This window comes from Triplophysa rosa, linkage group LG6 (genome assembly GCF_024868665.1).
Source record: "Triplophysa rosa linkage group LG6, Trosa_1v2, whole genome shotgun sequence".
Taxonomy (NCBI): Eukaryota; Metazoa; Chordata; class Actinopteri; order Cypriniformes; family Nemacheilidae; genus Triplophysa; species Triplophysa rosa.
The window spans coordinates 4911058-4928651 of record NC_079895.1 but is presented as its reverse complement, the minus strand read 5'-3'; the positions used below and the strand labels follow the sequence as shown (position 1 = coordinate 4928651).

General features: G+C 36.2%; 1 protein-coding gene across 1 annotated transcript in view; it reads right to left on the bottom strand.

Annotated features, from left to right (window-relative positions):
- The window catches only part of col5a2a (collagen, type V, alpha 2a), a 28447-nt gene extending 18828 nt beyond the window's left edge, over positions 1–9619 (bottom strand). The window contains exon 1 of the mRNA XM_057336749.1: positions 9377–9619. Within this exon, the coding sequence (XP_057192732.1) occupies positions 9377–9464 (88 nt within the window). The 5' untranslated portion in view covers positions 9465–9619. The remainder of the gene's footprint in view (positions 1–9376) is intronic.
- Positions 9620–17594: the final 7975 nt, after the last annotated feature.

Genomic DNA, 17594 nt, shown 5'->3' with positions numbered 1-17594 from the left:
GTGAAGTACTAGTTGTAGTATACTTGTAACTAAGTGTTCTGTTTCTAAAAGTGGGCCACTTGTTTAGTTCATGGAATTTTAAGGATACTTTATGTGTAACGGTAGTAAATGTTGAGGACAGAACGTTTACAACTGTGGTTTTCTGAGAAGTACATAAAATAGTAAAAAATATATATTTTTAGTTTAAAATAATTATACAGTACATATAGCAAGTCAGTAAACACAAAGATGAAACAGTAATTTCTTTCTAAGCTTCCACAATAGAACGTGCAGGACTACATGTCAGCAGAAGCTCTTTATGAATTCAGTGTTTTTTTATGAAGAAAATAGAATGTGACCTTAAATGTAGACCCACAAATTCTAGATAGAGACAGAAAGAAAGATCACAAAGGCATCGCAAAGTATAAGGGATTAATGCTACTTCACACATTCCTCCTTTATATTTTTAAACATGCCAGGGGCTAGACACCTGTGTTTTTTCAGAGCGATTTAAAATTCAAGGAGTCACTATGGCTGAATTAATATTTACACATTCTGAACTCCTGCTCTTTCAAACAATATTAGTGTAAGTGTTCACATGCCGGAGAGCAAATGTTTCTTTTACTTGAAGTTTCAGAGAACAAGTTTCTCTAATAAGACCACTAAGAAGTCTCATTCTTGGCTGAGATTATCAAAATCTCATGACATGATATACTTATTGCTTGTTTGCCTGACCTTCTTTCATTTATATTAAAAAGTAAAGCAAGAGTAAAACTTGGTAAAGGAAGATTTGTGTTTTTAGCAGATCATTTTCAAGGCAAAAACCATTTTTTTCCAGGCTATGGATTTTTAATCTCATGCATCCTGTGTGGAACGATCCCACTCACTCTTTCCAGAGATTGGAAACATCCCACCCTCACGATTCTCTCTGTAGCTTGTTTCCTCCTCTCTGCTTTGTTAGGATGTTGTAAGAGCGCACACAGCTGGTCTGTCATGATTCTATCTTATTGTACACTGTGTTGGATAAAGAACCTCGAGGCATCAGCGAAGATCTTTAGTATAAACATTTACTTCATGTGACCCCACACAGCATCACTATAGTGAAGTCTTTCTTACCTTGTATTAATTTAAGACTTCAACCATCAGCTTTAACTGTTGTCATAAGTTGACTTGAAAGATAAAAGCTGGAAAAAAAGTTCCTTTTTGGGCATGAAAACATCCATCTACAACAAAAGAGCCATTTGGTTTAAATTAGTGATGGAATAAATTCTCAAAGGTCGGGTTTAGATCTTTCAATGAGATGAGCTATTGAGAATGTTCTTAGAGAAACAAGACTGCAGACTACTCCATCAAGTCTATAGATTGTTTTTTTTTTGCTTTTTCTAAGAAACAGTTCTTACAAGATTATACATTTTGGATATCAACTACCTGAAACATAACCCCCTGTGCAGGTTTATTTAGGCCCTTTCATAGACCCATAACTGTAACTGTGACCTTTGACCCCAGTATGGGAGAAACCTAATTACGAACTTAATAAAAAAAAAGAATAATACAACAGAACCTACCTCACATACTTACCTACAGAATAACCCCCCCCTTCTTTTGTTGCAAAACCTGTGAAGCACTTACCTGACTGGGTGATCCCTCGTGTGTGGCACATGGTTATTTACCCTCCTTATGATTGATAATCCTCTGCATGTAAAGCTGAAGTAATGAATATGTTGCTTTAAACTGATTTGTTACAACAAGACCCTGCTAGTTTATTGTTTAAAAAAGACTTCCTTATGTTCATAATGAAATGTTGTTTTCTTGTTCTTTGTATTTGCAATAATATGTCCTTTAGCACATTGTAAATCTAGTCAAAGCAATTCAATATGGGATAGTCCATAAGGAATGTAATGTGGGAACGTTGACATTGTGTAAGATCTTCCTATTTTCTGTCACAGAGGAAAACTGAATCTTTCCAAACTCGATTTAACAAATATGGGAACAGTAGTTCAGAGTCCTTCAAAGCAAATACATCTGTATCTCTTTTATATGATTTGGCTCAGCTTCCTCATACATCTCTCCTCTTCAGAGCTTTTGAATATTTCTCTGCACATTCATCTGCAGTTAGTCTACTGTATATAGGATCAGCCTCAGGGTTATTTAAAGGAGTAGTTCACCTTCAAAATGAAAATTATGTCATCATTTGCACGCCCTCTTGTCATTTCAAACCGGTATGACTTTCTGTCTTCTGCAGAACACAAAAGAAGATATTTAAAAAAATGTTGGTAACAGAACAACCCAGACCCCCATTCACAAGTGAATGGGGGGCTGTTAACGACATTCTTCAAAATATCTTCTTTTGTGTTCTGCACAAGAAAGAAATCATACAGGTTTGAAATGACAAGAGGGTGAGTAAATGATGACAGAAATTTCATTTTGAAGGTGAACTACTCCTTTAAGCACTTCTGTTCAATTGACTCATAATTACCCCAAAATACATCACAATCCAGCATGCATCCTGACGGAGAAGGTTAGTAGAGAAACTGATCTCAGTATCATTCCAAAGCCTTTTAACAACGTTTTTAGGATCAACATTATTATATTTATCAATTAGAACTCAAGTAAAACAAGAGTACAAAAAGGTTTTCTTTGAATAAACCGGTTTAGTGAGCTGTTAACCCAGTGAACCACTGTGCCGGTTATCAGTTCTAGTTATGAAACTAATTGTATATTTTATATTTATTTCACATTTATGTTTTAGAAATGTATTAATTGCTTGTTTGTTTGTTCCTCGAGATGAGTGTCACATCTATGTCTGTTTCCCTGTTTAGTTTTCTCCGTTTTTACCCTTGGCCTATATTTTGCCACGATACCTTACCTCCACCTCGCTTGTTGCACCCGCACCTGATGATCATTCCCTGGACACTATTTATACCCTGTGTTTTGTCTTGTTCTTTGTCTAGTATTAATGTCCTTTTGCGTATGTCTGATGCCCGGTCTGGATTTGCCTGCTTTTTGGGGTACCTGGTTCTCCCGGACTCTTTATTAAAGTCTGTATACTGGAACTTTGAGGTGTGCTCTCCTGTTTTTGACACGAAGTGTGACAATGAGACAGTACAATTATGCTTTGGTATGTTTTGGAGTAAAGGCTGTCAAACGATTAGTGGCATCCAGAATAAAAATTTGTGTGTACATATGTCTGTGTACTTTGCATATTCATTTTGTATTTTTGAACACAATAACATACGCATACATGTATATATATTTAGGAAATTACATATAAACGTTTATTCGTTTTTATATTTTTCTTTAATATATGCATGTTTGTGTATGTGTTAATAAATACAAAATGAATATGCACAGTACACAGACATATATTATGTAAACACAAACTTTTATTCTGGATGCGGTTAATCGCGATTGCGTAATATTCTGATGATGTACATAATGCAGTTTTTAAAACAAATTGTTTAAACCAAATTGCTTGGTGGTATAAGAAGAGACGGTATATGTTTTAACCATTACGAGACAGCAGGGAATGATATCATTGGTCAGACATTACTCCGCTTTCTCTCCAGAGGAAATGCCACTGTGAGAGATTTCCGTGCTGTGACCATACAAACGCCAGCTGACTTACAAGGTAAAAACCTTTTCGCTCAGTTTTCACGTTTTAAGCTGTCTGCACCAGGATCACATTTTAAGTGTTTCAAATTAACATTTACATTTACGCATTTGGCAGACGCTTTTATGCAAAGCGACTTACATTGCATTGTACTACACATTTGTTTCTGACTATGTGCAATCTCCTGGGATCGAACCCCATGCTCGCGCCATGCTCTAACCACTGAGCCACAGGAAATCAAATCAATTCAGTGCAATTTATCAAATGTCCCAACACTGTACGTGAGAGGACTCCCCTTATCAAAAAGTATACTTGAAGTTCATTTTTTAAAGTATACTTAAGAGTAAATTTAAGTATATTTCTGAGTAGTACATAAAGTATATTTCTAAGCAGAAGACTGAAAGTATACTTTCCTATTTTAAGTTTAAAAGAAGTATACTTATAGCGCTGCAATATAGACTCCATTTTCAGTAAAGCAGTGTGTGCAATAAAATGTGTTAAAAAAAGAGAGGAAGCATTTTTCATGCTGTTTGTTGCAATAAAACTATGAACAAGAGGAATTACAAGAAAAACTATGTTATTATGGCAACAGCTAAAATGCAATGGTGGGTCTACTAGTGTTGCAGCATTTTGTTTGTTCTCTGTAAACGCTGATTCACACAGATCCGACAAACGTTAAGTTAGAATGTTGCTGTTTGTTGGCATTTTGTTGGATCAGTGTGAATTACCCTTAATACTGCTTGTAATGTATATATGTACTGTATATGTAATGTATAATGTATAATATATATAACACTACAATTATGTGTTATATAGGATATTGTGAACCTAAATACAAATTGCGAATAAAACTTTTTAAATAGATCTTTTGAAGTTACTTAATCTGAAATGTGACTGCCGCATCACATTGTTTTAAAAGAGTAAATACAGTATTTTGTGATTTTTAAGGTCCTACTTTGGTTTATGGAGAGTCCAACAACAAGTTTACGTACATACAAGGTGTAAAAACACTTTCACTTTCTAATAACAGGCAGTTATTGTTATCTTACTTCTTGACTGACTCTCAAATGATTTGTTTGGCGATTCATCTGTCTAATCCCCTCCTTTATGTCAGCCCACTCTGATCTGATTGGTCAGATGGTCTAGTCTGCTGTGATTGGTCTACCGCAGTGTCGCAAATGGAACGTAGGCCACTAGGCGGGCATTACACGGAGTGACACAAATCTGACCCGGAACTAATATTAGAACGACAAATGACTCGTTTTTTCCCAAGCCAAGGACTTTGTTATTCGTTCACTTTCTGCTTTACAACTTCGTAGACTGCTTACATTACACAGTGCATGAAATGTAATTTTAAGGACATTGTAATAGTTACTCTTTAAACATTATTAGGATCAAACCTTACTCCACTCGTGACTCAATAAACAGTTCAGACAGTTCCATATATTGTGAACTGGGCTCACCCAGATGTCCTAGTTTTGACAGTCCCTTGAAAAGCATAGCGTTTTATACTATTCTCTTTCTCTGGAGAGGACTCCATTGCACACATGTAAGAAATTGTTTACACGCAATATTCTACCGAATAAACTGAATGCATCTTTTTGCTATCTTGAAGTTTCTAGTTCAAATGTTAATGCATTAAAAGTTCACTCAACTAAAAAACAACTTAATCTTTGACACACCACAAATATTTTGGTTGACCATCCAAATTCAGTTCAATCCCTTTTGTAGTTTGTATGACATCTGTTTCAATTTCTACACACTGTATTTATAATGGCGTGTCTGCTATCTGTTATGCGTTGGCAACAGTCTTAAGCAATGTTGAATTTATATAAATACCTGTTTTTAATATATCATCAATAGATGAGTAAACCACATTTCCTTACGTCCTGTTTTTCTCATGAAGTCCAAAAGTTGTAACATATTTCCAAAGACCTTTATTTAGAAATGATAGTTCAGACAGCCATCAATGACATTTTGGACCTGGCATTCATTGGAAGTCTATTGGATTTCCCTACCTTTTAATTCTCTGCAGGGCAGAAGCTGTAAATCCAATCTCCTCCCAACAAGCTGTCTAATTTGAGGATATTGCTCTTGTTTGTTCCACATGTTGGGCGAGCTAAAGTTTAAGGTTAGGGTTCAGTTCCGGATGACCTTTAACATCAGTATCAACAGCATCATCTTTACCTAGCATACTGTTGCTTTGAGAGGTTGTTTCCATATTCCACAGCTGCACCACAGAAGCAGAACATTGTATTACCCTTTTTCCAGATATCTGGCTGCTATGGGAATCCCTGGGCAGCGATATACCAGACAGGTGGACTAATAAAAATGAGGTTACAAGGGATGTGTTGGTACTGTTTAGTCTATATATTGGTGTTAGTCAAAAATCCCTTTTACTAATAACCCCCAAACTAATTGCTTCGGAGTTAAATTTCAATAATTGTTTTGGGAAACCACTTTAGTACAATCATAAATGCTTTATAGGCCAAATCCAGATTATCTCCAGAGCAATAAGAGCATCTGGGTGAATTTATGAAGCTTGCAACAACTTTCAAGAGGCGTTTTCTTTATTTTCTCCATTGCCAACCTATACATTCTCTACACAGTCACACTCTAAAAAAAATGGTGCTATATAGCACTAAAAGTGATTCTTTGCTCGTAATCATAGGGACACCACTTTTAGTGCTTTATAGAACCATATCTTGGTACTTCAGTGGTTCTTCAGAGGTTCTTTGGGGTGACCAAGGTGCTGTATACAGTGTATAGCATCGTTTCTGTATAAAGAATCTGTTAAGCCCCTGTATGGTTCTTCAGCCGTTCTATATAGCACCTCAGTCATCCCAAAGAACCGCTGAAGAACCACCGCACTAAAAGTGGTTCCCCTATGATTACGAGCCAAGAACCACTTTTAACTATATAGCACTATTATTTTTTTGAGTGTGCTTGGCATATCTTTAATCCTCCTTGCTTCCTGATCCTGTACGACTGTCAAAACGCATTTCTATGTTTTTCATTTTAATCTCTTATACCTGAAGGCTTGCTTTTATTAAGTGGACTTTTTTATAATAGGTTAATGTTTTATAATAGGTAATATGTAAAATATTTGCAAATATCCCAGTTCTCCATGTCCCCAAACCGTCTCTGTTCAAAAACACAGTGTGCCTTATATCAGCTTCACGACTTCCTCCAAAACCAAGTTTTCAACCAACGTTTGTTTTATTATTTTACAAATATTGCCAAAGCAACCAGTTTAACATCTGGAAGTCATCCCCCAGGCTTGCATTTGCTGACTGCCATAATTTACTTTATAAGTAGTTCCCATGGAGCCGTTTGAAGAGCACGCTAAACATTAAAATCCATTCTATAAATTGTTTATTTCATGGAGATACCGGGAACCATCTCTACAGGAGATCATGGATGCTATGGGTTGTATGGTAAAGTTTGTCTAGTTAAAGATAAAGTTTGTGAACAAGTCTCTCTCTCTTTCTCTCACCCCCTCCCCTTACTTGTGTCAGGACCAAAGAGGCATGTAATCAAGTCATAGCTCAAAAATGCAGCACATGTTTTCCATCAGCACATAGGCAGTGTGGATCTGGTCGAATGCACAATATTGGACGAAAAAGCCCCGTTTGCTGTATTAATTTGCGACTACAACTGAAACCAAAATGCCAAACATATAAATCTAGCACACAGAGACTACACAACATTAGGCTAAGTGAAAACAGCAGATTCACTGAATGATCTAATGCTAGAAATACAGTCTATGTATTGCTCAGACTGAATTGCCATGGCATTAAAAATCATTTGTGTGAATTGTTTAACTTGTACACATTATGCCAAAGGGTGAGGGTCTCTGAACTTACATGCATAGATCACATGACCAAATGAAGAACAGGAAAATTTTACTTGGACTTAATGTGGTATATTCATCTGTGTCAAATGACAGGGTGTGCCAGAAACTACATTTGAAAGTCTTTTTCCATTAGACCAAGACCGAACAATACTAGCAACCTAACCACTTTTGCCTAAAACTTCTTCATCACTTTGTTTTTCCAGAGTAATTCTTCTTTCTTCAAGCTACATAAATATTACTGTTGCAGCCAGACTACTTAAAAACAAACAGCTGCTTTGGGTTATACATGTAAGTTAGCTTGTAGCCAAACCCCATTTAATACCAGCCATTTTCTTATAAATTTCTAAAATTATCAAGCGAGAAACATTCATAAACATTACAGTCAGACTCGAGTTTTGACTTTATTACCCATTAAGAGAAAAAGCTTTTAGTGTTTTACTTTTCTTGCATTGACTCTAAAAAGTGCTGGGTTGTCTTTACCCAACCCTGAGTGGAATTAACCCAGCATTGGGTAATTTGTAACCCAGGAATATATACCCAGCACGTGCCAAAAACAACCTAGCACCTAGAGTGTAGTTTAACCAGATGGTGTGTACCATACGTGTCTTTTTGCAAAATGGTCTTTAAATAAAGCAAATTATAACAAACGACTTGAAATGACACCTTTTCCACGAAAGCAAAAACTTGAAATATATCGAAATAGGGCCTTGCATGGGGCCTGTTAAAACACGCAGACTCTTTACTTTTAACATGATAGAGTCCATTGCATGGTTTTTAGAGAAACAGAATATAAAAAGTAATTTTCACTTACTTAAATTTATTAGTACAGAACAGTTGTGCCCTTGTGGTTGCTTAAATAAAATATAAATTAAGATTTTATTTGCAAACACAGATGACTCTTTTTAAACATTTTCAAAAATCATGTTTTTATCGTGTTTTTTTTTTACTTAATTATTGTGAGTTATAACTTAATAAAAACAACCCAACTGCAGATATTAATTGGAATTCACAATAAAAAACATGATTTTTGAAAGTCTTCGAATAATGTCTTTAAAATGGAAATTTGTTATCACTGTTTTTATTTCAGTGTATCATGGATAAAGCTCTTATGAGGGAGCAATTTTTTACATTTACTTTTGCCACAAGGTGGCGCACTGCCTGTTAAACGCCAGCAATAGCATTAAATCCAAAAACACAAGTAAAACATGTTGTTCAGCTCAGCTGCATACCACGTATATACATATCAAAATCTGCAAATCTGCTAAACATACATCCAAATAAACCTGAAGAGAATTTGAGATCCGAGAAAAAAAAGTCCCCTTGTGACATCATTTAGGAAAAATATACGTCATGCTGTAAAACAGAGCATGAGGTAATAGTGCTCAGGTGTTCCTTAACTGAACTTTTTTTCTCTCTGCATGTTCAGAGTCAGTTCCTCCCTCTTGGTCACACATCTGGTGTGAATTAGGACGCAAGATGTGTTCTTTCAGAAGACATGTGAGCACAGAGCTAGAGTTAAAATCTATTCAGCAGATGTGAGAGGAGGTTTTGGTAGATAACAAATCTAAAATTGTGTGGATATAAACAAAGCCAAAAGCTAACAGTGCCCCTTTACCATCCACACACATCACAAGCCCACAAGTGACATCATTGGATCACATGGCATTGTTAGTTGTATGCAGGTACTTGTTGGTTAAAAATCACTAGAACATAGACATCATAAAAATATGCAACATCCATTTAACTAAAGGAATCGACCAATTAACCTCAAGCAATTGACTGGACGTTTAAGCAGCTTTACATGAGGTTTAAAGGGTTCAACTCAAAATCAAAATCTGTGAGAAATATGAATAATGCCTTCACACCAACAACAGAAAATCAGCTTAAGGATCACCACAATTAGCTTCTTGGAAAAAAACGAAATAACTTACCACCATTGTCCTCCTGGCATTTCACAAACTGCAAAAAAGCCACAGATAAAGCCAGAAACAGCACAGTCCTAGAAGGCACAAAGCTCATCGTGCCAAAGACATGAGCCGTTCCTATGTGCAAAATAAAGGGAAGAATAGGGGAGATAAGAGTCCAGGTTATCGCTGCACCATGAAGTCAGACTGAGGCTTTTCCTGCTCAGAGCAGCAGTCAGACCCAGCCCCACTCTCTACTGCCTCTTTTTTAACAGCCTGAAGAAAGAAGAATGCTGCCAACCCTCATTTTCCACCCCCTTTTGTTAGTGCATCGAGTCACAGACACCTCTGACTCGGCCGGACTTACATCCATGTTTACATGTCTGTTCCTTAGGTGTTTTGCGCTGTGCTAATATTTTGTTCTGTAACAATAATGCCTAAATATAACTAAGGTATTGTTCACTAATAACGTTAGAGTTAGTTCGGCTTTTTTGGTGTAGTTGCTAAGCAGGACAGTAAACCGGGTTTATGACGCTCGTAACTGCACTAGCTTTACTGTGGTTGCTGATGGCCTCTTTTTACAAGGAGGAGTTCACGTCCCATTTGTCTTGTGTTGAAGATGACAGATTTAAACTAGTGAGACAAAAATATGAGGGGAAAGGCTATGGTTAAAAAAATAAACAAACTTTCTGTTGTTCTGGGGGAGTTAAAATGCATTGTTGTCTACTCTTCATTGTCTCAAAAGATGACAGAAATCAACAAAACATTCTTATTGTTGGTCAGAAAAGATCTTCCACAGGCACATCCAGTTCTACAGTTTATTTCACATGCTCCACACATGGTTTTGTTTCTCTGAATTCCTTCATGAATACAAGTATTTACAGTATATAACAAAAAAAGATAACGATGATGCATGTGGTTTCAATGTTTTATCCGCCTCTATAGAAATGTCCAGGTTTGGATTTTCAAACAGTGATTCTTACCAAAAGAACTCAAAGCCCACAATCACTGAGACGAAACAGAATGAACAACTTGACTGAAAAAGCACTTTAAAGTGTTTAATTGTCCCTACTACCCATCCCAAATGTATGTGAATTTGTTTGGCAACAATGCAAAATTGTGAAGAGCGCTGTATCAATAAAATTGAAAAAATGAATAGATATCACATCATCTATTTCAAATGCTCTATCAACAGCAGAATTATGGGAGTGACTCTGGCTGTTTTATCCAATCAGAGAACACTCTGACATTAGGATGGATGAGATTTCTTTAAAGGGTGGAGTTTAAAGAAATGTGAAATAGATGGGGCGGTCTAATTTAGCGGAAGTTAGCAAAATGGTTGAAACAGCTTACAGCACATTTCATTATTATGATTGAATTTTGAATTATTCTAATTCTTAAAAATATAGATTGACAAAACTTTTCCTTCCCTTGTAACTACAGTATACCACTTTTCAATAATCCGTTAAATATTTTCAAATACATTTTTCAATTTAAGTATTAAGTATTCAGATTCTCTAGAGAACAGGGAACATTGTAAACGAGTTTTACAATAAAAATGTAGCTACTTAATTTGCTTCTTTCTACTCTCATTTCGTCGGAACATCTTTGGCACACAAAACAGTTCTGGGACACAGCTGATATTGTATTTGTATTACTCATTATTTAACTAATTCACAGTTGTTGCCAAACCGAGCTTGTAGTTAACCAGCATATTCATGAGGCAGTGGATTCTAAATGTCAAGTGGTGTGCGTAATGACAAAAGGTTTATTTTGTTTTAAATGTGAGACGAATGTTCACTTGCACTGAAAATATGAACTCTATTGCCGTTAATGAGAATATCATGTGTAAGGTGAACGAGAGGTATAGGGTTTTGGATTTGATTCTCCTCTATCCTCTCGTACTGTAAACCTATTTAAAACTTCTGATGGAAAGAGAGGAAACAGCTGTGAGCCATGTTCTTCAGCCACTCAAACTGATTTACTCTCCATCCCTAATGTTGGTATGACACAGAAGAGCGGAGCTCAAGAGGGGGCTGATCGAAAAACTTCTCTGCTTGTGAAGGCCAGCCCATAAATGGAGTGGCCAATACCCTGTCCAACGCCTTGTAACATTGCTCGCAAGAAATACCATTCTTACTCCAAGGACAGGAATTGGAGGCCTTTTTTACACTGCTACAATAGACTGCCAAGTTTTGGGTTATCTGACAATTTAGCCCAGAGGAAGGTAAAAGCTGTAGGGGCAGACATGAGTTATAGCCCTTTCCATGCTTGTCTCTGCTTATGTCTGGGTGTCTAAGCGCATGCGTCTGCTGGCATGGAAGAAATCTGTTCGATACTGCAAAGATTTACTGCGTTTAGCAAGTGAGGTTGAGAAATATCTGTCTATTGGAAACTGCAGATTCTGCTGTCATGCCCAGCAGCTACATGCTTTGTGATAAAAGGCATTGAGAATAGTGACAAATGCTGAACTCTTTATTGCCCCATGCACTTAAATACAATGAGTGATTTATTCAAAGGAATGCACGGAGAATAGCCAGATTCATACAGTCGTACAAGCACTGACTTGTATTTTTGCAACCCCCAAGTAAATAGACAGAAATACTGGAGATCTGACGGTGATTCTGGTGTTGTCAATCTTTACAGGAAGTCAAAGCCTTCGCATAGTAACTTAGATTTAGAAAACAATAACAAATTTTCCCTACTTTCTAGCTTTCAAAACGCAGCCTCGTTTTTTATTTCTGTTGATGGACCAGATGATTTGTGTGCACTATCATCAGTTTTATTATGCATTTCTTCAGAAAATGTTTTCACAATTTGATATCTAGGAAAGAAAACGAAAAAAAATGTAGTGTAAAATGGTATGGTATTACCTCAACACGAAATTAATTTACCCGAGCAAAATGTAGATTTTCCATAATGATTATACATTTTTCTTATCATTTTATTTATTTTACTGTAAATTGAAAACAATTTCCCAATGCGGTCACAACAATTTCACATTCAAAGACAGCATTTTAAAGATTTATTTTGACCTTGTATGAATTGCTTTATATATCACCCACTCACCTACATACAGTGTGATTGCTGTCTTTTGTGTACACGCTCGGTAAAAACTTCTGCGTATCTTGTACATTGTGTTTGAGTAGTAACACAAGTAAAACTTCTACGTATTTACAATTGCAATTAAGGCCAAACATTGCACTTTATTTTAAGTCTGATTAAAAACAAATACAAACAGAATAAAACTTGCTGGCTGAGACATGCTGGTGGTGCTGTTTGATCATGCTTTTGTCCCTCTGCGGTGCTCGCAGAGAATGCAAATCATTAGTAAGGTTGAGGTCTCCATGGAAACAGCTGCCAAATACAGCTATAAACCATTTTCCAGTCATTGCTTATATTCCAGTAGAAAATAAAGTTGTTCTCTTGGATTGCTGCGCCAGCAATGTAAACTGTTATTTCCCAAAACCTGTTTTGTGCACATACATTTGAAGTGAATATCGTACCTTTCCTCTTCTTTTGAAAACGCAAGTCTCATGTAAGTTCCACAAAGACTTCCTCCTTTGAAACGTCCCACATCGACACTAAGTGTTTCTGCACATGGTGGAGATCCCAAGACAAGACTGATGATTCTACTGTCAAATCTCAGATGCGTTTTCCTGCTAAAGTCATCTTTACACATCTGTATCCACTCAAGGCCCAAATAAGCAGAAATACAAAGGTAAAAACTGTTTAGCAAACGTGTTTCATAAAAATCTTCATTAGTGAACTTGATGTCTAGTTTAAATTGTTTGTGACAGAAACAAAGTGTTTGACTGTATAATTTGTAACCAAATCTCATTACCTCATTGCTGACTAACTGATAACTTTGATCTACTATTTTACAATTTCTTACAGGTCTCCAGGGTCTACAGTGAATTTCCTGAAACATGTTGCCACCGTATGTTGTCAAGGAAGCTCCTGTTATATGGTTTTCTGTTGTGTCCATGTGTGAACATTCTGCATGGCATGAGAGGAAGTTTCCACATTCATAGTTTTTGCCCTCAAAAATTCCTCGGTTTTTATTAAAAAAATATTGTTTGTTTCTCCCAACATCTAATCAACTTCAGCAAATGTAAACTTTTAAATGCTTAGATTTTTCCCATTGAACTCCTTTGAACTTGTAACAAACAATTGATGCAATCCATTAGGTATGAAATTGCTTTTGTTCACAGAATGTGATTAGATTTACATTAACCATTTTGTAAAAGTGCTTAAATGTGATAGAAGCTCTGTAGAAGATAGAAGATAGAAGTTATATTTATAAATATTTTTTATTTTCCACATGTTATCCATAGATAATATGGTTATTTAATAAATAAACCATTTTCCTTTCCATTTTCACTTTCATTTATGTGTCATATTGAACAGCTCCTTATTTTTATTTTTGTTTAATTCTTATTATTGTTTTTATTTTACTTGAGAATACTGTCTGCATGCCTAGCCTCAAGATGTATCAGTCTTGACCATCAAGCCAGGATAAAATCCCTATTTGCTTCTGCCCTTCAGCAATGTTTTAATGCTGACTAATACCCTCAGATGACCAAACAAATGGCTGTTTAAAAGGTCTCACTCTCAAAATATTCTGGATTTTCCCCCAAAATAAATAGGACACAAAGTTTGTTTTATAGGTCTGTTAAGAGCAATATACAGTAGATGAAATATAGATGTTTAGTACCCCGTTGTTTTCCCTCCCAGCTTAGTTAAATGCAATGCTAACCAAACTTATACATGAAAGACATCACTAGCATACTTTTTATACTGAAAACTTCATAAACGTCTTAGTAAAAGAAAAAGAGGGGAGGGGCTTGTTGAGGTTAGTGCTTCTAACTCATAAGCCACAAATGAAATTGCTTTTTTTTGGTCAGGGGAAATGAAATGCACCAATTGGAAAATGTTAGCAAATGCAAGAGAGGTCGGATACATGACTCACTGGTAAGATATCTTGAGGGGAGGATGGTGGTCTTCTGCTTAAATGTGGTGTTGAGGCATTTGTTTACTTTCCAGACATTTTGGCTGGGAGGCTCCGAAAGGGGAGCGCCGTGAACAGCGTGATTTTCCAGAGCTCCGTAAAACAGGGATAGGTGAGGTCAGGGGTGACTCTTCAAAATGGTTTTAGGATAGGAATACTCTCTGGGGGGCAGGAATACTCCAATGAACAAAATTCATTTTTTTTTTTTTTTACAGTTTTTGTCTCAGTCAATGATATAGGTGGTTTTGGAAGAATGTGTAATTTCCAAGGTGGACAAAATTGTGTGTCACACACACACAGGAGTTATGACTAACAGGTCAGTCCCAGAGCATAAACTATATTTTCTAAACCTTAACAAAGGAAATTTATGGCACATCCATATGGACCAACAGAAAAGGTGACCAGTTCAAGCTGTCTTGAGTTTCAACTATATTTCAGAGTATATTCCCATAGATTGAAATGCAATTAATTTTGACAAATATTTTTTGAGAAATTCCTGGGCTCATATTCTTCAACCAAACGATGACGGTGAAACTGATGATCCAAGTTAATAGTGAATCGAGCCTGGGTTAAGTCTATAATATCTGGAGAAATTTTGAATTCTCAAAATCAGAAGTACACAATCTGAATTGTGCATTTTTTTTCTTTGCACTTTTTAAATCAATAAATTTATATTTAATTTAAAATGTAATAATTATATTAATTTTAATATTAACATAATGCAACATAAAGCATGTGCACATTTTTCATTTTTCCTCCAAAAAGGTATTAATTTAAAAGTGTATTTCTTCATTACAATTGTGCAATTGATCATATTATAAAAGTAATTTGCTCATTAAAAAATATCGTTATGTAAAATACTAGGCAAGTTTCCACCTCCAGCACAGGCCACGCCCCTTACCCTCCCCCTCACCATTAACACCAGTATTGGAATGCCTGGCTGGCCTCTCTCTCCATGTCTCAAGAGGGGGTGGGGGGATGCGTGTGATTGATAACTGTTAAAAAGCAATAATAGCTGGTGATCGCCTGTGATAAATACCCCCTTGAGGAATACCAGCATTCGCTAGTTTTACGCGAGGAAAACTTGTCTTTAAATATGAGACTCCAGCAAAATGTTGGTTATGTCAGACAGCCTGATGTCACACTGTTGTTATTCTGACAACTTATGAATGATTATGACTCATGCTTGAACATTGTGCAAGTCTCTGCAAAGACAGTTGATTCGTTCAAAAATGTGTCAATATTTATTTCTTTTATGTTGCTGACTGATGGCAAGATAAAGATGAAGATAAAGATAACCCCAAGCAAGTTGACATTCGTATAGCCTTAGATAGCCAAGAATTGGATTATTATAATAAGGCTCTGCTCTTGCGCGTAAGAACACCTTTTAAATACGTTTTCTTTGCTAACAGTATGACATAACACAAGTGCGTTGGTACTTGCCCCCTTCACATGTTATCAAAACTCTCATTTAATTCCTGTACGACAAACGTTGTATCTGTGGTTCATTGCACCTTTTTATTACCTCAAGATAAAACGCACTCCTTCACCAAGGGTTCTTTAAGATGTGCGAATGCATGCTATATCAAGAAATTACATGTTTCTGTGTGTCTATGGATCAAAAGTTTAATTCCTAATCCTGGGAAAATGTACTGTTCTTCTCCTACTCCAATAAAAAGCACCATTGGTTAGTGGAACCATTGGAAAATTGAGAAGAGACACATGTTTCTGGTTTCTCTAAACTGCCTGCGCTTGGCACAAATTCATTTTCTTCACGGAAGTAGCAAGATATATTCAAAAACTCTTGTCCCATTTCCAGTATGTTTTGGAGAAAATTAAAGCGTCAGTTTTGTTGTTTGAAATGCAGTGGGAAATGCAAAAGTGGAGCAGTGGTTCAATAGTCCGGGGGGTTGTTGTTAAGGGAGTAGGGACTTTAGAGTGTGAAAGGGAAATGCTAAAGCCATGATGAATAGGATACGTATGACCTCAGAGCTCAAATCTGTTCTCCACATTGCCTTCCTTATTGAACTGTTTTCTGGAAGAAACGAAAACTTGAGGAAGTCTGTTTCTGTCATGTTTGAATACTAAATCATACAAACATACAGTATATCTGCATTGATCTTAAAGGACCCTAGTATAAATATCCATACCTATTTGATGTCAGTTTTGTTTAGAGCTTGTTTCAAAATGTATGACTTCTGTAGAACACACAAGGAAAATGTTTCAATAATGTGGTCATTTATTCCATGCAATTGCAATAATTGGGTACTGAGGTTTACATGCTTCAAAGACACCGAGATAATAATCTTCCCTTCCAGTGACCTCTTACCCTGAGAACCACTGCATCCATTCAATGATCTGAATGTGACCACGATAAAAAAACGAAATGAAATGCTTTCTATGCTATGCATAAAAAGAGAATAATTTTGAAACAGTGAAAGATGGACATTCTTTGATTTATGCTTTTATTTATTTTGGTGTACAATGCTTTTGTTAACATCTTGTTATTAAATAGTGAAATGTGTGAAGACCCTTCACAAACAGGAATAGTGAAAGACAGATTTGTGTCACTGCCGAATAAAGCACTGTATTTATTCAGATCCTCTTACATTTTTCTTGTCCATCCTACCGTGTTAACACGTCTGGTTAGATGTTTATTCAGGGGTTACGTCCGCATAAAGTGCAGACCTGTCAAACCTAAATGTGTGGACTTATATGGCTTACATGTGTTAAAATAAAACACTTGTAAACTATCAGTCGCCAACATGCTGTTGTTGTTTAAAAAAACAATAACGTGTTGCTAATCCTGAAGGATGTTGTAGAGCTACTTGGTGATCCAAGTTTCAAAACCTGAAAATACTGAAAACAAAAATGACAGATGGAAAAACTGCAAAACACACAAAGTTAAAAAATGGATGTATGGCCTTCTATCATTTTTGGAGAGACTGAATGGATTAAACATGTTCTCAGTGAAGTGGTATTGCCATTTGCTGTTCGAGGGTTCTCGAGGAGTGTGAACTCTTGGGATTGGAATTTGGCTTGACTTTATGCAGATGTTGTTTGTGCTGTTGTCAAATGTCGCTGTTCCTCTGGCTATTCTCTGTTCTCGGTGTGATGAGTCTTATCTTTCATTGCAAGCTATTTTCCTATGTCATGTCAACATTTTGTTTGTGACAAAATTTCATGCTTGCACGAAAACATACTGTATGTGCCTTTCATTTTGTAGCTATGATT